The sequence below is a fragment of the Rousettus aegyptiacus genome, unplaced genomic scaffold (assembly GCF_014176215.1).
Source record: "Rousettus aegyptiacus isolate mRouAeg1 unplaced genomic scaffold, mRouAeg1.p scaffold_m13_p_5, whole genome shotgun sequence".
Lineage (NCBI taxonomy): Eukaryota > Metazoa > Chordata > Mammalia > Chiroptera > Pteropodidae > Rousettus > Rousettus aegyptiacus.
The window spans coordinates 75,158,722-75,179,371 of record NW_023416308.1 but is presented as its reverse complement, the minus strand read 5'-3'; the positions used below and the strand labels follow the sequence as shown (position 1 = coordinate 75,179,371).

General features: G+C 41.7%; 1 protein-coding gene across 5 annotated transcripts; it reads left to right on the top strand.

The window, feature by feature from the left end:
• Window positions 1-321: 321 nt before the first annotated feature.
• Window positions 322-18,318, top strand: NEU3 (neuraminidase 3). 5 transcript variants are annotated; one of them, XM_016161486.2, is made up of 3 exons: window positions 322-545; window positions 918-1,016; window positions 13,174-18,318. In XM_016161486.2, exons 1-3 carry the CDS (start codon window positions 501-503, stop codon window positions 14,248-14,250), a joined length of 1,221 nt encoding a protein of 406 aa, XP_016016972.2. In that variant the 5' UTR covers window positions 322-500; the 3' UTR covers window positions 14,251-18,318. The 5 variants fall into 5 exon arrangements, with proteins under 5 accessions (XP_016016972.2, XP_016016971.2, XP_016016974.2 ...); XM_016161488.2 differs by lacking the exon at window positions 322-545 and adding an exon at window positions 4,991-5,202 and having other exon boundaries at window positions 691-1,016; XM_036221225.1 differs by lacking the exon at window positions 322-545 and adding an exon at window positions 6,896-6,970.
• The last annotated feature ends 2,332 nt before the right edge of the window (window positions 18,319-20,650 follow it).

The following is a 20,650-nucleotide window of genomic DNA, read 5'->3' as shown; positions in this document are numbered from 1 at the left end:
CCACGGGTTTTATTGGGGGCTGGTCATATGGGCCCCCTTTGCCTAGCATGTACCAACATTCCAGACTCCCAGGAGGAAAATGGGCTTTTCTAAGCTGGTTCAGCATAAGCTATAATTTTCCCCAGTCTGTGCACAGTTTACATTTATGAATTGGAATTCTACTATAGGAAGAGCTGTTCTTTCTTCTCCATTTATTCACGTATTCATATAAGTATGGACTTATACGCTTTTGATAAAATGGTCTATAATCTAATGCTATTATTTTCTTAATATAGATACACATGCACACACATATATTATAATTTTTATTTTTCAGCTGGGGTGGCCCAATAATCAGGCTCTCCTATCCTTTTTGTGGAGTCCTCTCTGAGAGCTGGAACCTTGGCTTGATTCTCAGGCTACCCAGGGAAGTTTTAGGCGGTGATACCTACCAACAGACTGGCAACCAATAGACAAGCGCGTAAGGACAGAAGGTTGAAGCGGAGGTGAAGTGGAAGGAAATGGAAGGGCGGATCTACGGAGCTTCGCGGCGGTTAAGCACCGTGGTAGGAGCAGAGAATGAAATGAACTTAGGCTGGGGTGGTCAAAGAGGAAGGGGCAGGTCCTTCGCCGTGGCTGGGACTGGGCGGGGACTGGAGCAAACGGGGACGTCCGAGGCTGGGCAGCGAGGGGGCGGGGCCTCGGTTACACCAGTCCGAACGGGAGGGGCTGGCTCCGCGCCTGCGCCAACCGCCGGTCCCAACCGCCCGCGGGATGTGGCCTCCGCGCAAACCGGCGTTCGCTTCTGCTCACGCTGGTCGCGGGTGTCAGGTCGTCCAGCTTCCGGCTTCTCGGTGTTTCTCCCTTTGTTCACTTTTCCTGGTTGGTGCCAGTGTCCGCAGTCTCTTCCTCTTTTTTTCCTGCCTCCGTTTCCCCAGCCTTGCTCATTCTCCTGGGCTTTGGTGTCCGATACGCGAGGGCCTGCCCCTGCGCTCAGCTCTGCCGGGAGAGAGACAAGGAGCCGGAGTTTTGCGCAGGTGAGCGGGATTGGGAGACTGGGGAGCCCCCGAAAAGTGGGGCGGTGTGACTTTGGAGACAGGTTCGGCAGCACACTCTGTCAAGTCCAGTCTTGGGGGAGTATTGAGTCAGAGCCATCCCAGGCGGTTAGCATCTCAGACACAGGAAGAGAATATTCTTGGCAAATGCTATTTTTATTTTACTTTCACTGAAGCCAAACTTAAACCTTTGATTTCGCATTTTAGAGCTGAAAGAAAACTGAGTCTAAGAAAACCCTATAACTAGAAAGGGGCATGTGGTCTCCAGAGAACCCTGAGCTGGAACTTAGGAGACCTTGGTCTTGGTTCAGGTTTTGCTACTGACTCGCAGAGTGGCCGTACATAAGTTTTTTCCTCTCTGTGGGCCTGAGTTTCCTCACATGTACCACGAGAGGGTTTTGGACTACAGGATCTCCAAAAGCCTGACATATGATGGATGCTTCTTAAATATTAATTGTTAGGAGTGAATAAATGAGGTAGGGAGGTCTCCTCGGGTTCATTGGTGGCTGCCTGCTGCACAGGATTAAATGGAGCCCGTGGAATTACGTTGTGTTTAGAGCCAGAGAAGTAGTATTATCCCCATTACAAGTGAAGAAACAGGTTCAGAGGTAAAGTGATTTGCTAGTAAGTGTTAAAGCTGAGTCAAACTTAAATTCATGCTACACTATACCCTCTCCAGTAAGGGAGCAGGGAGGGCTTGATTTAAAGGTGATTGTATGGAGCAGCAAATAATAATATGAGTTCTCTGTTAACATGAACAACTCTAAAGCAGAACTGTATCTCTTTCCCTATCTCCCAGCATAGTTTCTGTGAAATAGTTTGGGTGTCAGTGCCAGAACCACCATCTGTGTTACCATGGTCATCAACAAGATCAGCATAATCATTATAAAAACTAATAATAATGACTAATTGTTGTAGCGATAGCAAAGCCATAAATGAAATTGTGAAGACATGAAAATTTATAATAAAGACTTACTTATGGTATTTTAAAGTTTATAAAGCACTTTTGAGTGGTTCTTCATATTGATCATCTTAAGTAGGTATTATTATTCACATTTTACAAGTAAGGAATTTGAGACCTAGAGAAATTGACTAGCACAAAATCACAATAAAGAAATAGAGTTGGGACATCACTCCAATCCCATATGATAAGTTGTTCTCCTTTGGTACTCTCCCCACTAACTCTCCCATTCCTTTTTCTAGTCTGTCCTCCCCACTCCCTGCCCATTCTATGTTCCATTCTTTTTTATTATCCAGAGAGTTGTATTTTCATGTTAACCTAATCATACATTGGCTGATAATAGTGTTGGTATTAACTTATAGTTAAAGTGTTAGCTTATAAGCATTTAAAATCTCTCTCTCAGAGGTGTAGAGAGATTTAAATGCTCTTAGGAAGGGGAATTGTAATTGTGGTTGTCCTTTTCATCATCCTCCACAGATTTCAAGGAATAAAACTGGAATATTAAGTGATTAACAGTTTAAACATTTACTGTCATATATTGAGCTCATATATGTTATGGGCCCTGTTAACAGCCATTTAAACTTTTTAACTTAATTCTCTCGCTACTGAATTTTATGAGGATCCTGAAGCATAGGGAAGTTAAATAACATGCCCAAGGTCATTTACTTCTGGCCTGGGCCAAATCCTATGTTCTTAACCATTATACCAGTTGGCTCAGGGACAGATCTTTACTTAAAAGAAAGCCTGACCCTCCCTGGCAGGAGAGTCTGAACGGGCCAGAGAGATGCTGTAGTATTGTGTGATGAAGACAATTCACCTGGAAGGAGTCTAGGCTTTGGGAGGTAAGCACACAATGCAGTGTACAGATGATGTATTATAGAGTCGTACACTTGAAACTTATATTGACCAATGTCATCCCAATAAATTTAATTTAAAGAAACAGTTTACTCTTGCCTTTCTGCTGTTGAGAGCCCAGAGTTGGAGTGAGGGAAGCTTTTTCTTCTAAACTCAGGAAACCTTCTCCCCATACCACTCATGATAGTGAGCCATGGTTCTTCTCTAAGTTAGAAATAGTGACTAAATGAATCATTCATATGCTATTGATGAAATTTTGTCCTGAATGACTCTAGGAGGCTGTAGCCAAAAGCAGTGTAACTTTCCCCTTCAGTTCATTGCCCACAAGGCTACACGAGATATGGTTTAAAATGCATACCTGATCATGCCATTCCTCTACCAAAAACTCTTGAATGGCTCCCTGTGTTTGAGATAAACACCTTAATAGATATTAAAGCCTCCCAGGATCTGGGCTCTGCTGATCCTTCTCTGCTCACAGCTTTTGACTCCATGATAGTCATACTGGATTACTGAGAGTTCCGACAGATCACTATGTTTTCTGTCACCTATAGGCTTTTGGCATTCACTCTCTCTGCCTTTCTCCTTTTCACCCTGCAGTTGGCTTACCCCATTCATTCAGTCATTAGTTGAGTGCCTATCAATTATCAGGCATGGTATTAAGTGTAGAGATATAGCAATGAATAAAACAGACATAAGCCTGCTCTTTATGGAGTGTCTATTCTGTAGTATGTATTAAATATAATGTATAGATGATAAGTGGCATGTTGAATAGAGAAGGGAAAGGGGATAAGGAGCACAGGGGAGTTGTCAGGGAAGGCCTTGCTAATTGGATGATGTTTGAGCAGAGGTGACGAAGGTGAAGGAGTTGAGGTTTGTGGAATCTGAAAGAAGAATGTTATAGGCACAGTTATAATATGAAACACTTGGCTCAGTTATTACCCCTCCAGAAATACTCTCCTGCCTTGATGTGGACAGCTGCCCTTTTCTGTTTTTCTATATGCTCTTGTGTTTACCTCTAAAATAGCATTTATTATACGATGTTGTATTGTTCATGTGTGTGTGTGTTTCTCTCAATTGGATGTGGGTTTCTTGAGAGCAGGGACCTCTGATTCCTGTCTCCTCAGCATCTACCTTATGGCTTGACTTGGAGTTAGGTATCCAGAAATATTGATTAAAAAATGAGTATGGCCTTATGGGCCTCATTCTTACAGCTTGATAATTTTTACAAATGAAATGTAGGATAGGGTTTGGATGATAGGTAGTGAGAAGGAAAAAAGAATTCTAAGCCTGGTTCTGTCTGTCTAGCTTGATTCCCTTTTTGAGCCTCTGAGAAACAGAACACCTGATTTTCTTTGAGAAATGTACCTAGAGACTTCCAAAGTCTTTTATAACTAAATTTGCAAGAAAGTAAAAGAAATCCCCAAGGCCTAAAAACCAGGAGTAAACTGAGAAACCAGAGTAGTTAGCTCCTTAACCTGACTTCAGCTACCCTAGATGTTTGCTGGTGTTATCTAGAAGCTTGGGCTTTAATAGATAGACCTGCTGTTACAGTGAATGAAACTACAGGCCTGCATGGGTTAGATTCTATTCGGAACTGAGATCCCCACATGAAGCCACATCTCTTGAAAATCTACACCCTCTGATGGGGTGAACTAGGGAAAAATATCTTACTATTAACACAGAGATGACAAAGAAGATTGCCTTTTATTCTAGGTTCCAGTAGAGGGAAAATGTACCTCCAGAGAATTCTTAACCACAGGCATTCCACCATATGGATTTGGATTTATATTTATATGACCCAAATGGCCTGAAAACTCCAAGCCAAGAAATTGACATTGGAAGCCTGGTAGTACCCTTGGATGCTTGGCAGAAGCATATGCAGAATCTCTGGAGAGACATACTTGAACAAAGGCTGCATAGGATTCCCACAGAGTCTGGAGGATAGATTCATCAAATGAGAATGCATATTGTTTACTTTGTGCTGTTGAGGCCATGATGTTACGTGTGTGTGTGTGTGTGTGTGTGTGTATTTATATCTCTGCCTCCTGGTGATCTCCAGAAATGGAATAATAGACCAGAACTTGTATACAAGCCAGCATTTGGGTATGGACGCACATTTAGCTGCCTCCTGTCCTTGCAGAGGTCATGGAAGAAGTGACATCGTGCTCCTTCAACTGCCCTCTGTTCCAGCAGGAAGACAAGAGAGGGATCACCTACCGGATCCCAGCCCTGCTCTATGTGCCTCCCACCAACACCCTCCTGGCCTTTGCAGAGAAGCGCTCCACGAGCAGGGATGAGGATGCTCTCCACCTGGTGCTGAGGCGAGGGTTGAGGACTGGGCACTTGGTACAGGTGACTCCTAGTCCCAGATCTAGACCTTGGCCTCGGTTTCTTTCCACATTTGCTCAGAGCACTCAGAGTCTGTGCCTTTTCCCATCAGTGCAGACAAAGCCCTGTGTGGGAGCTGAGAAGGAAAAAAAATAAAGAAAACAACGGCTCTCATGTACTGAGTACCACATGTCTGCTAGGGTCTCATTGACCCTCACAGCTGCTCTGTGACATAGGAGCTGTTGTCAGTCACATTTTACAGATGAGGAAACAGGCTTAGAAGAGCTATCCACTTGCTCAAGGTCATACAGCTATAAAAGCAACTGAATCAGGCTTCAAACTTGGTCTGATTCCAGAAGCCTCCGTGATTCATGTGATATACATTTCATTCACATTCTCTTTTATCTTTGTAAGTCAGCCAGGGAAGTAAGCATTGTTAGCCCAGGGTTGCTAACGTGGGATCCTGGTACTTCAAGAGTAGGTAACTTGTCCAGGACCACAACTAGCAAATGGTGGGTTGGGGGTGTAGGATGACAACAACCATTCTCTTCCTAACTCATGCTTTTTTGTGAGATACATAGTATCCCCATCTTACAGGAGGGAATGGGCTGAGAATGAAGTGATTTGCCTTGGGCAAACACCTAATAAGTAGCAGAACTGGAGTTGGAGTCCTTGTGCCTAAGTAGCATATTTTTACTGCATTTTTAGAGAGTAAAGTAGTTGCTGTCCTTGGACCTGTGAGCTGCCAGGGTTGTTTCAGATCTGTTTTTTTTTTTTTTTTCCTCAAAAAAATTTTAATGGCTACCAATATAGAAATATTAAAACTCCATCCACCTGGGGGGAAAGTGAATTGGAATAACACTGGGGAGGGATGGAGCACATATCACTGCAGACTTGGTTTCGGCCTCTTCTCAGAGTTATTACTTTGCCCAGGTTGTCAGTTTGCTGTAGTCCGTTCCCTTAAGCATAAACGAAGCTAAAAAGCCCACCTTCTGGAGATGGTGCTGTAAAAGTTAGACTTGGCAGTGCTTGCTAGGCATAAAGTACAGTAAGCACTCAAAAATAGTAATTGCTAATATTTTAAATGATATTCATAAATATCAAGGCAAAAAAATGCTTCTCAAGGTTATGTTCGATGTTTTCTGATGGGCTTAATTTGCATGGAAAACCACAAGGTACTGGCAACAATTACGACCTGATTACATTGAAAAAAAATATTTTATGTGTATGTCTTATTTTTTAAAATTATTTTATATTAGTTTCAGGTATGTAGTACAATGGTTATACATGTGTATAACTTACGAAGTGATCTTGATTACTCTAGCACTCACCTGTCTCTACACATAGCCTTTACACTAATATGGACTGTATTCCCTGTGCTGTACTCTACATCCCCATGACTAATTTATAACTACTAATTTGTACTTTATCTCTTCACCTTTTTCATTCAGTCCCTCAGTCCTCCTCCCCTCTGATAGTCACCAGACTATTCTCTGTATTTGTGACTCTATTTTCATTTAGTTTGTTCCTTAAATTCTACATATCAGTAAAATCATACAGATCTCCCTTTTCTTATCCTTGCCTTCCTTTATCTCCTAGAACTGGCTGAAGTGAGGATCAAATGAGACAATGGATTTGAGTCTTTTGTAAATAAAGATATATATCTTTATAATAGGTACTGTAATTTCCCTAACCTGCCCTACTTTTCTACCTACAGAAATCTCACCATTAAAACTTCATGACTATAGGGATCCCTTGTTTTGCTGTTACAGTGCAACTCCTGTCTTTGAAGGTGGGTCTTGCGGCCACTGTCTTTACCTTTGATGACTTGCTCATATTTCCCTGTGGAAAAGTTTTTAATTTCAGGGAATTTCCAGTCCCTGCTCTTTCTCTTGTCATGAGTCTTCTCATGGCTTCCCAGGACCAAACCTCTGCTTGTATCACTAACCTGCAAAGAGGCCCAGCCATCCAGCCCAGCTGGGAGCCCAACTTGGATCTCTTTTATTTCTTCCAGGACAGGCATTGTCTGTGGTCATGTTATCCTGCTTTCTATCATAGACAGCTAGGCCATTAAGCACTTTTTTTTTTTTTTAGACCATACCTGTTATATAACCTTACTACCCAGTAGTCACACACATTCATAAGTGTGTCCCCTTAAAGTCATTTTCTCTTCTTTTTATCCTATTTACTTTTATTCTCTGATTTACTTCATTGTAGAATCTTGAAGTTAGAAGAATCATCAGACCATCTTCTTTCCCAGTATAGAAATCTGTATTCCATTGGTAGCTGCTAATAGCTTAGTGGTTAAGAGCATGGTTTTGGAGTCAGGCAAGACCTACCATTTATTGGCTGTATGACCTTGGATACTTGACTCTTCTCTCTTTAATTACCTGCAAAATGTCATTAATAGTAATTATATAGTAGGAACTCAACATTAGTTATTTTCTATAAAAGGTCTGCTTACACAACTCCTCAAATAAGGAACTTAATCCTCTGACAACTGTTAACTTTTTGTGAGAATGATATGATCTATACTCCTATAATTACCCGTTGGTTTTGTTCTGCCTTCTGGGACAGTCAATCTATACATAGTAAAGTCCCTTCTATGGAGACTGCTCTTTGATATACCTGAAGGTGGTATTCATGCCCTCTGAGTCTTCTATTTTTGAGGCTCAACAACTTTAGTTCTTTTAGTGGCTTCTTAGGTCACAATCTTGATTTGGTTTCTGGGCCCTTGAAAACTGTGATTACTGTCCTTGGGATGTAGTCTGGGATGTCAGTGTCTTTTTTCAAAGAATGGTATTCAGAATTGAACTGAGGACCCCAGGGATAGAGCCACCCCAGCGATGAGGTGGACCTTACATCTTGTATTCTTTTCATGCAGCCTAAAGCAAAGTAGCCTTTACTTTTTTGGTAGTAGCATAACACAGTTGAGTAATATTAAGTAGATGGTCAGCTAAAACCATCAAGTCTTTTCCATTCTTTTTAAATTGTGATAAAATACATCTAATAAAATTTTCCGTCCCAATTATTGTAAGTGTACATTGCAGTGTTGTTAATCATAGGCACATTGTTGTGCAACAGATCTTTTGAACTTTTTCATCTTGCATGATTACAACTTCTATATACATTGAACAACTCATTTCCCCCTCTCTCAGCCTCTAGTAGCTACTATTCTCATTGTTTCTATGAGTTTGATTACTTTAGGTACCTCATATAAATAGAATCATGGAGTAATTGTCTTTTTGTGATTGGCTTATTTCACTTAGTAGACTGTCCTCAAGGTTCATCTATATTGTAGTATATGGCAGGAGTTCCTTTTTTAAGGTTGAATAATATTCCATTGTATGTTTATTGGTTCATCAGTTTATCCATATTGTTTGTTCATCTGTCGATGGACACTTGGATTGCTCCCACCTTTTGGCTATTGTGAATTATGCTGCTATGAACATGGTGTGAAAATATCTTTGAGATATTGCTTTCAATTCTTCGGATATATGCCTAGAAGTAGAATTGCTGGATTATGAGGTAGTTCTAGTTTTAATTTTTTGAGGAGCCTCAATACTGTTTTCCACAGTGACTAAACTGTTTTGTATTCCCACTAACATTGCACAAGAGTTGCAATTTCTCCCCAACCTTATTATTATTTTTTTTTAATAGTAGGCATTCTAATGGGTCTGAGATAATATTTCATTGTGGTTTTGATATGCACTTCCCTAATTATTTACAATGTTGAGTATCTTTTCATATACTTTTTGGTCGTTCCAATTATTGTTCTTCAGCCATGTTTCAGTCATGTTTCTTCATGTAGATTTTTAAGCCCAAGACTTGTTTTATATCTGTCAAGCCTCAGCTTGTCTAAATCCCATTGCCCCAGATAGTTGAAATCATTTAGATTCTGAGGCTTTCATCTTTAGCTTACTGATTCTTTCAGCTTCATGTTAACTTTATATTTGACATATCTGCCCCAAATCATTTTTTCCTCAACCAAGTACAGATGGCTGACCTTCTGACTTTTCAATGACTAGCCTGCCCAATAATTTTTTTCTTGTTCCTAAAAGGAGTAGCAGTCTGGTGGATTTCTTACACCTTACTGGATCCTGGTTAAGATTGTTGATCTGAGCAATCTTAATCATCCAAATGAGTTTGCAGCTATTACTTCTCTATTCAGTGCTATCCATAAAGTGTTTGTTTCCACACAGGGTGCTGAGGAGACAGGCTCTATTCCCAGGTGACAATAGAAAATTAAATCTTTTCCCCAGTCCCCTTGTTGTTACTCGGAAAAGAGAGGAGACACAAGAGGTGTTATAGAGTGTTGTTTCTGTCTAGAGCATTTCCATAATCATTCTTCTCTTTACTCCTCTCTCCCTTCTTCCTCTTCCTTCCTTCAGTCCTTTCTTTCTTCCTCCATCTCTCGTCCATTCCTCTCTCCTTTCTCTTTTCTATATTGCTTTATCTTTCTTCTTCAGCAAACATTTATTGAGCACCTACTATGAACCAGGCATTAAGTCAGGGGAGATGTTGTGAAGTGAGGCAATTCAAAAGTTGATAGACTCTGCACAACTGAACTTGCACAACTGAATTGCAGAGAGAAAGCAGAGCTGTGTACAAATGTAACTGTCCAAAACTCCCACAAAAAAATCCACAAGTGTCGCACGGCAGGTCCACTAAGATTGGGGTGTTTCCTTAGAAGGAGTTCAAATGCCTTTGCAAATCAGAGAAGCTATTGTGTGGACCACGGCATTTAAGGTGTTTCTTGAAGTTGGTGAGTTGAAGGTGAGCATAATCAAAGGTGATTTCTCCTTGGATTCTTCACATCTAGAAATGAACTTTTCTTTTCTCTGACATCCACAGTACTTTATCTCCTCTTGTTGACGATATCTGTCAGGCTCTGGAGTCGGCTTTGTGGGTGCCTTCCAACTCCTCAAGGAAGGCCTGACTGCCCTCTCTCACTGGTGACCTTCTGGGCCTTGATTCCCAGAGAGTTACAGGGAACCGAGGTCCTACCTCCAGGAGTTTAAAATGGAGTCAGACATTGATGTGAACTTCTCATACATAATTTACAGAGAGGAACAGTGCCATTTGGGAAGATTTAGGATGCAGTCTTCAATTAGTTAGCAATTTGAGAGAGCTTCATGGAGGAAAGTGGGCTTCTACGCAGAGATTACATTGACTTTGGCAAGTGTATTTGAAGCATTTACAGTACCTCTGGTAGAGAATGGGCTGCCCCAGAGATAGTGAGTTTCCTGTCCTTAGACTAGTTCAAGGAGAGACTGAATGGCCTTTAACCAGAAGACTTAGAGGAAAATCTTCTGTAGGATGGGCATTAGCACTAGGTCCTTATGATTCTGAGATTCTGTGATCTGAACTTTGCTTAATATGTTTTGCCCATCCATATAGGAATTAAAAAAAAATTTTGAATCTTATTTTTTTGTTTCGGATAGTTAATACATTCATAAAGCTAATAAATACAAACAATATAAAAAGGTGTCGTTCCCAGTCCTCTGCCTTCTATAGGTAGTCACTATTGTTTCTTATGTATTCTACTGCTTCTTCTTACAGAAACAAATACAAGTATATATTATTCCCTTTTAAAACTTTTAATGTACGATGATAACATATAGAAAACATAAGGCATAACATATGGGTCAAATGTACAAAACATAAATGTCAGCTCTGAATTGTCAGAGCTAACACTTGTGGACTCGCCACTCTGCCCAAGAAATAGAGTATTATTGCCAGCACCTCAGAAGCTTCTGTTATGCCACCTCTGTCCTTCCCAAAGGTAATTACTATGCTCATGTTTGTCTTCTTTGTCCAATATTATATTTTTGAGGTTTGCCCAGATTGTTGTGACAGCTGTGATTTGTTCATTTTCATTGTTATGTAGTAGTCCATTGTATGACTGTACAGATAATCCATTTTACTGTTGTTGCTTATTTGGGTTAGATATTATGTATATAGATAATGCTGCTCCGAATATTCTTGTATGTGTTTTTCAGTACTATGTGCATGTATTTTTGTTAGTTTTATATCTAGAAATGGAATTACTGGGTCATAGGGTATGTCGATGTTCCACCTCAGTAGATAATGCCAGCCAGTTTTCTAGAGTGGTCGTGAGAGAGGTATCCATTTCTCCCTTACTCCTGGGATTTAGCCTTTAGCATTCCAACTTAAAGCATGAGGGTTTACCAGAACCTCTATTTTTCATCTTTTAGCTCCATGAATCTATCAGATGAATTGCTCAGCTTCTCAGCCTTTCAGTGATCTCTCTGAGAATTAAAGAGATATTCCGAGGGGAAAAGGGACTTGAAATACCAGGCCAACTTCTCTGAATGAACTTCTCTCAGTTCTTGGCCTGTGATTCTTCATTGCCTTGTTTGCTCTCTGGTGCTTTCAGACAGATGTTTTTGTTGTAATATTTTATCAATCTGTTCTAGTCTCACTGGAAGCATTGGTTCAGATTACCTAGTTTGCTGTAATTGGAAGTCCCTTTTGTCCACATTTTTTATGTAAAAAGTAGCATACTGCATATAATATTCTGTATTTTGCTTTGTTCATTTAACAATATATTATGGTGATCTTTCCATATCAATATAGAGAGGCTTTCCTTTTTCTTTTTTCACCTCTTTCATAGTGTGTTCATTTAACCAGTCCCCTATTGATGAATATTTGGGTTGTTTGCAATATTTTGCTATTTCAAGCGATGCCACAGTGAATAATCTTACACATACTGAATTTGATGGCAGGTATATCTTAGGATAAATTCCCAGAATTAGGCTTGCAGGGAAAGGATAAATACATGTGTAATTTTGATATGTCCTACATAATGTTGAACCATTTTTCATTTCATACATGAGAGTGTCTGTTTCTTCACTTTTTTTTTTTTGCCAATAGAGTATTATCAAAGTTTATGATGTCAGTTTCTTAGATGAAAAATACTGTGGCAATTTAATTTTAATTTGCTTTTCTCTTTTATATGTGAGGTTGAATATATATATAAATATATTTTTTTCTCTTTCTGTGAGTTGTCTGATCTTTCTTTTTGCCCATTTCTGTTGGGTTTCTGGAAATTTTCTTGATCAATTTCCAATATCATTTTTTAAATATATTAAGGAAATTAGACCTGTCTTTGTGTTTAATTAGGCATTATCTCATTTTTTCCTTGCAACAACTCCTCCCTGAGCATGTTATTATATCCTCTGTTTAACTGATGAAGAAACTAAGATAAAGGAAGATCAAGTAACTTTCCCAGGGCACACAATAAGTGATGAAGGCAGAGTTTACTAAGTGTCTGTCTTCATGCTTGAGTTTTTGATGATGCTGTTACAAATACCTCCCCAGGGTAGTAAAGGAAGTAAAAAAATCTTTGTCTTAAATTTCCCTTTATTTGCCTAAAACTTCCCTGTCTGCCTTGCTTTGCGTTTCTTCCTTTCCTTTTCCCTTCCCTTTCCTTCCCTTCCCTACCTTTCCCTTCCCTCTTTTTCCCTCCCCTCCCCTCCCCTTCTTTTTTTGGTGTCTTCCTGTCTTTTAAAATATATTTATTTAGCTTCTATCATGTCCTGGGCACTGGAGATACAAAATTAGAATAATTTGGTTTCTATCCTCAAAAGAGTCATAGTTTAGGGAAGGAGTCAGTCACAAAAAATTATATGTAGTAAGTGCTATATTATACTAAGTGCTATAACTCTATGTACAAAGAGGAAGCCACTGATTGGATGCCATTAGTAAAAGGGGGGAGGGAGTTTCATGGAAGGCTTCATAAAGGAGGTAACTTCTTAGTTGGGTTTTGGGTGATAAATTGGGCATCTAGACAAACTGAGGAAGAGTGTTTCAGACAGATGGGGCAACATAAGAATTTATTGACTACTTGGGCCATCACACTATTATAGATTTCAATACCATTTCTTTTCTCTGGAAAGTAATGATTTTAATGAGCCTCATGTCTTCTTATTAGTCTCTCATTCCTGCTCTCTCTCCCTTACTCTTGTCTAGTGGGAACCCATGAAGCCACTGATGGAAGCCATATTACCTGGCCATCGGACTATGAACCCCTGTCCTGTGTGGGAGCAGAAGAGTGGCTGTGTGTATCTATTCTTCATCTGCGTGCGGGGCCATGTCACCGAGCGTCAACAGATTATGTCAGGCAGGAATGCAGCCCGCCTCTGTTTCATCTGCAGTCAGGATTCTGGCTATTCGTGGAGTAATGTGCGGGACCTGACTCAGGAGGTCATTGGCCCAGAGGTGAAGCGTTGGGCCACATTTGCTGTGGGCCCAGGTCATGGCATTCAGCTGCAGTCGGGGAGGCTGGTCATCCCTGCATATGCCTACTACATCCCTCACTGGTTCTTTTGCTTTCAGCTACCATGTAAAGCTAGGCCTCACTCCCTAATGATCTACAGTGATGACTTAGGGGCCACATGGCACCATGGCAAGTTCATTAAGCCCATGGTGACAGTGGAGTGCGAAGTGGCAGAGGTGACCGGGAGGGCCGGCTACCCTGTGCTGTATTGCAGTGCCCGGACACCAAAGAGGTGCCGGGCAGAGGCTCTCAGCACTGACCATGGTGAATACTTTGAGAGACTGGCGCTTAGCCCACAGCTCTGTGAGCCCCCACATGGCTGCCAAGGCAGTGTGGTGAGTTTTCAGCCCCTGGAGATCCCACATGGGTGCCAGAACCCTACTGGCAAAGATACTTCTACCAGTCAGCAGAGCCCGTTGCTGGACAGCTCACTGAGGCTACAGCAGGAAACTAGAACACTGTCAGAATCATGGCTCTTGTACTCACACCCAACCAGTAGGAAACGAAGGGTCAACCTTGGCATCTACCTCAATCAGACCCCCTTGGAGGCTGCCTGCTGGTCTCACCCCTGGATCTTGCACTGTGGGCCCTGTGGCTACTCTGATTTGGCTGCTCTGGAGGAGGGCTTGTTTGGGTGTTTGTTTGAGTGTGGGACCAAGCGGGAGTGTGAGCAGATTGCTTTCCGCCTATTTACAGATCAAGAGATCCTGAGCCACGTGCAAGGGGACTGCACTAGCCCTGGTGGAAACTCTCAGCCAACTCAAAACTAATTGGCTTAGGATCCAACTACCCATGGAAAGGAAACCGTAGAAGGCAACCACAGCCAGGATAATGAAGGCCAGGATAACAGAGGTTACTAAAGTCTAGAGAGAATCTCAAAACTCAATATTCTACTCTCTCCCTTTTTTTTTTTCTCTCTCTCTCTCTCTCTCTCTCTCTCTCCAGAGAGCAAAAATGAAAACTATGCCATAGCTACTGCAGTGGAAATAGCACTGAACCGTGTGAGTTGGGAGACCATGATGTGATCCTGGGCCAGACACTGCCTATTTTGGGATTGTGGACATGTGGCCTGAACTCTCTGGATCTCAGGTCTCCATCTGTAAAATGAGAGGATTGGTTCTATGATTTCTCTTCTTCCCATCCCAAGGAAAGGCAGAGTGTATGCTCTATGATCAGCAAGTCCTGGATGCATATAGGACTCTTATCTCAAAATGGAAATCAGAGGAGTCATCTTTTCAAATGACTTACTCCTCATCCAGGTGTAAGGTTACAAGCAGGTGTCATGGCACAAAGAATGATCTGGATCAATTGTTCAATTTTTAATAACAGAAACACCCACATCCTTCTAATCTTGCTCAAAGCTCTACAGGCTCTCTTATCATAAAGGAATTGGGCAAAACAGTAGAACCTACCTTCGCCAGCTTTGTAGCTTTGCTCAACCTTCCCTTTCTCATCCAGAAAGCATTATTTTCTAGGGAAAAAATGAGAAGCACAATACTAGTATTCGTTATTGTTTTTTTCTTCAGTGAAAGATGAACCTGAAGTTCATTTATTAGGATGGTTTCTGATGAGAAAAAGACATGGGTTAGGACTATAAAGTATTGGACAAAACTTCCCACAGTCTCTGCCCTCAAGGAGCTCACAGTTTATGAGGCTAGAAGAGGGAGAAAATGCAAGAAACTAGATGCAGCTGGTGGGATAGTTGTACATATTAGGCTCTAAGTTGGTGCGATGGCAGCTCCTGTCATTGTCTTAGTTACATCTTTATTGTGCCTGGGGTCATTTGACTCAGGGCTTGAGCAGGCTGCTGGGTTTCCCTCAAGTTTGTTTTTCTCAGATTGTTATTCTGGCCCAGCCATTTCCTTTACTGGTGGAGGTCTTCACCAGTAGGAAGGTCTCTGGACCTCCAAACCTCTGAATCAGACCTGTTTGTTTGGACCTACTGAAATCGCTATTTGTGAAGTGGGGATGCCTCTTTGTCCAATAGATTTGGGGTTTAACTTTGCCACTGCTGGGTCCCTCAGATACCAGATTGGTTGCTCTTTATATTGTTTCTCCTATAACTTTATTGTGAGAGAAATTCTATCATGAGAGACTTCTTTTTTGTTCCTATTTTAGGAATATAATGCCTTAAACTGGTATCAGCTAAATATGTGTGGTGCTAGGTAATGACCTTGGACAGCAAGTCTTAGTGGTGGAACATAGCCCAGAAGGCTGGTAGTTGCACCAGTCAGATGAGAGAAGAGTCCTATAGGAGGAAAGTAGAGATCGACTTCACCTACTTCAGCATATGGCTTAAGCCCATGTCTTAGACTTTTAAAAATTCCCTTAGCCCCTCATACATTTGCCAGTTATCTTCCCAGTAGTCAGCTATGATCATTCAATCATTCATGTATACATTTATCTAAATATTTCTTGAGTGCCTGTGGATAATGTAAGGTGCCTTCTGTTGCCATTCCCTGGTTGAAAATCATTTGGGGTTCTTCATTGATGTAGGGCCTTCAGTTGTTAGGTGAAATGATGATTACTTACTTCTACTACTTAGTATGAAGCTCACTGTCAAAGAAGACTTCTTTCAAGTTGGCAAGTAGAAGGAGGTGGGGTTTGGGGGTGGACAGACTTAGTGGTGCAGGGAGGAACTGGAGAAGGAGAGATGATTAAATAGGTAGCCCCCTCCTGAGTAGTAAAAACTTCCTGTTCAGCAAAGCTTTCCTGAGCACCATACTCCAAGTAGAAATAGGGAAGATGGCTAAATTTTACAATCAGGGCTAAAGAATGGAGAGAATGAGAATACCAAGACTTTTTTGGGACCACCCAAGAAGGGAGTCAAGTAAAGGACCTCACATGCCAATGTGGACCACAGATGTCCGGTACCAGTACTCATATGATGTCTCATCCATCTCTAAATTGCCCTTCATTTTCTCCTTCCCCTTTGCCTCATGTTTGCTTCTCCTTAGTGACTAGCTATTTAACTCTTAATAGGTGAAGGGACTATGTGCACATTTCAGGAACAGCAGGGAAAGAGGATTTGGAAATAGCATAATCCAGAATGAGGATTAGAGGAACAGAGTAGGTGATGAGAGCTGGGCAGAAAAAGAACAGCAGATAGGAGTCCTGGCACCTTTAGGAAGAGAGAATAGCACATGCAAGAGGCCTAGGCTAGAGAGATGGTGTAGATGGTGGTTGCTGTGAAAAAGAAGTGGCAATAGGCTGGAGCCGTTGCCCTGAAAGAACAGAAAGAGGCCTGCATAGGGAAGCAGGTTAGGCTGCAGGTAAGTTCCTCGCCAGCCCTGTAACTTTAATAAAGCTGGTTCAATTATTCATGCTCTAGGTGAGCAAAAATAGCCGTAGGCACTCCAAATCTGTTTGTGCCAATTACCCAAGAGCTTCAAGGCCCCAGGACCTATACTGTGATACTGGTGTCCTTACTGAGCCCATTTCAGTCACTCTCAGGTTGGTAGAATGGAAAAGATAGGGCAGGTGATGGCAGCTGTGAAGAAAAGAGGAAAGCAGACTGAAGGCCTACAATATGGAAGCACGAAGAAAGGACTACAAAGGCTGTGGTCCTTGGCTCTCAGATGCCCCCACTCTGTCCTTGGACCCTTAGGATGGATCTAACACAGGTGGCCCACCACTGGAAGTGCAGGAAAGCACCAACAGGGGCCTCTTACTGCTGGCATGTACCCAGCCCAAGCTCCCACCTGGTCAACCTTCTGATCCTGTTCATGCTCCCTAACTCATGGTTCTTTCCTCTTAGGCTCCATATATTTACCTTAGGCCTTTGTTATTTGGCCCTTGTTATTTGGACCTTTTTTCCTGGTCACCAGCCTCCCTCAGGTATCCACAGGATATGCAACTGCAGCCATTGGTAAGAGACCTTGCACCCTTCCTCTCGGATAGCCCAAGGGACATGCAGAGGCCAGCCTGAGGCTGCACAGCCTCCTCCCTAGAGCAGTGGGGTTCAGTACTTCCACTTCAGCCAGTTTAGGCTGCTAAGTCTTCTCCAGTAGGTTGTGAATTTTCCCCACTGCCTTATTCAGTAGATGTGTCATCCTTACCTGTGCTGCCAGAATGCAGTCTGAGCCTCCCTTTGGGCCTTACACGGGCTGTCTTGTGTCGTCGTCTGTGTTGTGCCCTCAGGACCTCTGCTAGGCTGTGAACACCTTGAGGGCCAAGTCTGCCTGACTCCTCACTGTGTGCTTTTTATATTGAATAACAATGGCTTATCTATAAATATATGATTTTTCTGTCATATTCTGAATTTCCCGAAGATAAGGACTGTTAAGTCCTCTCTTTGTCCTCTGCACGCAGTGCAAGGCCTGACACAGAATAGACAGATGTAAAATTATGCTGAATTAATTAATAAAAGAGTTAAAGAGCCTTGGCCTTCTGGAGTTAATTGGAAAGGCTAGAGTGAGTTCCCCAGCGTGAAGGAGGAGTATGTTGCATCCCTCTGTGGATTCATAGTACTGTAAACCTGCTGAACATTCACCCTAAATGAGTCTGCTCTGTGCTTGCTTGCTTGCGAATGAGTCACAGTATTTCCTGGGAATGAGCTTTTTCTCTGGCTTAAACTTGGTCCCACCTGGATGTCTCAAGGATCACAGCTCAAGCCCAAAGCCAAGCCTTGATTTGGGGTTCTCATTTTACTGGTATTCCCCTTCTGTTTCTGATTGGATTTTCTATAACTGCCACTCCTCCAGGACTCAGAGGGAGATGCTGAGGCTCAGCTTGCCTTGGCTCTGATAGCATGTGCCAGAAGCACTCTCTCTACTGTAAAAAACACCATGACTCTTTGAAACAAGGAAGTTGAATAAAGAGTGTAGTTCTGGTGACTACTGGTTTTGTTGTTATTAAAGAAACTGTGAGATCATTATCAGCCTAATACTTATATATATAGTTTATACCCAACTTTTCAAAGAATGGATTTGAGGCGCTTCCTTGCTTTTCATAAGAACTTTTACTGTCAGAAAACTTTATTAATAATAATCTTTTGCACTTTTACACATTATTACTTGAACACAGTTATACCAATTGTGGGAAGGAGGGCAGAGATGACCATGACTGGTTTGGTTGCATATTTACACTTAGCTATTAAGTGGAGGCACCAGGCTGTACAGAATCCCCCATCTGACACCAGCCCCTTGCTTGTCACTGCAAGTCATTTCTTTTTTCAAAACACCTCGAGATTCTCAGATTGTAGCTGGAGAGGCCACAGTCATTTACTACAATGAAGTGGGGCGGTAGCGTTAACTTAGATTTTTGCTTGAGCTTTTGTTCTGTTGGGATGCTTAAAGCACTACCGATTCCACAGCTGTTTCAACACGGCTCCTCCAGTTGTTAGTAGTTCAGTCTGATTTCTAAAACACATCGATTATTGAAAAAGTTTCAAATGGGCATATCTTTGGCCATAACACTGAGTCATGATGAAAGAGGACGAAGTTTAGAGAACTGCTAATTTACCTCAAAATAGCTTTACAATTGTGTAATTTTTAAAAATAGTGATATATTTTATTTTTCTGTTTTGTTAAATTGCATAATGTCTGAAAGACCTCTAGGTTTGAGAGGAATACACACTACTACATAAACTTTAGAGCTCAATTTATTAAACTCATTTTCAATAAAATGTGGAAAACCTCTTGAACATTTAAATGATTTTATTAAACTGCCTTAAACATAAATGCCACTTACAAATGTAGTATAGCTGATCCTTTTGAACATTTTAAATACCATAAATAATAGATAAAATAAATCCAATGATTAGAAAACATATACCAAAATGGAGCACAAAATAGTTGATGCCATGGATTTAACTTTGATCCTTATATACCTGTTATGGGAACCTATATTTCTTAAGCTAGTTTGAGTAGGATGTATATATCTTGCAACCAAAGGAGTATAAATACATTTTTCACAGAAAATTTAATTGGTGCTACAATCTGTTAGTGACTACCTGGAGCCGCACTACAGCCATGAGAAATTAACTTTTAATACAGTCTACTAAAGTTTGATTGACAGTATTATCTAAAGGGTACATTACCAGGAGAGACGTTGGGATAGAATGAAGAAAGGACTGGACTAGGAGGAGTCAAGAGTCCAGGGTCCTTGTCCTAGATCTTGCCACTGATGTGATGGATGACTTTTTGCCAGTCACTAGCCCTCTCCGGAGACCCGTTTATTCAGCTATAGCAGGCATGTGATCCTTGCTCTGCCACTCAGCAGGGAGTGGTGCGGATGTGACGAGCTACTGAGTCCTCGGAAGGGTTTGGGAAACAGTGCCGTGTCATATAAATAGTGGATAAATTACCGTTCACCCATTGGTCTCCATTCTCCGTCAGCACTGGCAACATTTAACAGTTGAATGCTGCAAATGTGAGTGATGGATAGAGAGGAGGGGAGGAAGGCAGGGCCCACTGAGGAGGGCACTCCAAGGCTGGACAGCCTCCTTGCCTCACCTCCACCATGTCCTCAGCAATTTGGCCTTATTATTTGCCCGATCTTTGACTTTGCCCCAGACCTTTTGCAACTTTACTATGAGGAATGACTCAACCTGGGTATAGAAGAGGGAAATCTCAGCCCCAAGTTGAAAGGGAGATGGTCTGATTCATCTCCGGTCTATGTGCCCACGATAGAGCCAGGCATAGCACAGTATAGGAAAAAAAGAAACAAGGGAATAACGTTCATAAAGTATCCATGTTGTGTTTTAAGTTACATATTATTCATTTAATTCAACAACCCATTTTAGAGATAAGTAAGTTGAGATTCAACAAGGTTACATGATATGTTCCCAGTGTCACGCACCTATAAGTGATGAAGTCAGATCTGATTCCAAACATATATTTTTGTCATATGGCAACTAAGAGGCAAAACTGGGGGTGATACCTTGGAAAATGGTGGGCATTCAGCAGCTGGTAAGAGGCTGGTGGTGACGATCCCTGTAGTAATGTGTCTCACAGTTGCATTGGGGTGTGATCTCTCAAACCAAAGATCTTCCCCTTCTATTTCAAAAAGGGTGCTACTACCCAAAGGGTGTACCTTCTTCTAATTAGTCCTGGGTAGACCATGGGAAAGCTTGGGTTTGAGTGTCTGAGATAGGGCTAAGCTCAGGCTGGGGAGCCCATGCCTGGCTTCTTTGGGGGATGCTGTAGTCAAGTGCTGGCTCTCCTGCTT

Coding starts and splice junctions, on each gene's coding strand:
- NEU3 (XM_016161485.2), top strand. CDS start 564: ATGAACTTAGGCTGGGGTGGTCAAAGAGGAAGGGGCAGGTCCTTCGCC. Junction 1,017..13,173: donor GGAGCCGGAGTTTTGCGCAG/GTGAGCGGGATT, acceptor ACTCTTGTCTAG/TGGGAACCCATGAAGCCACT.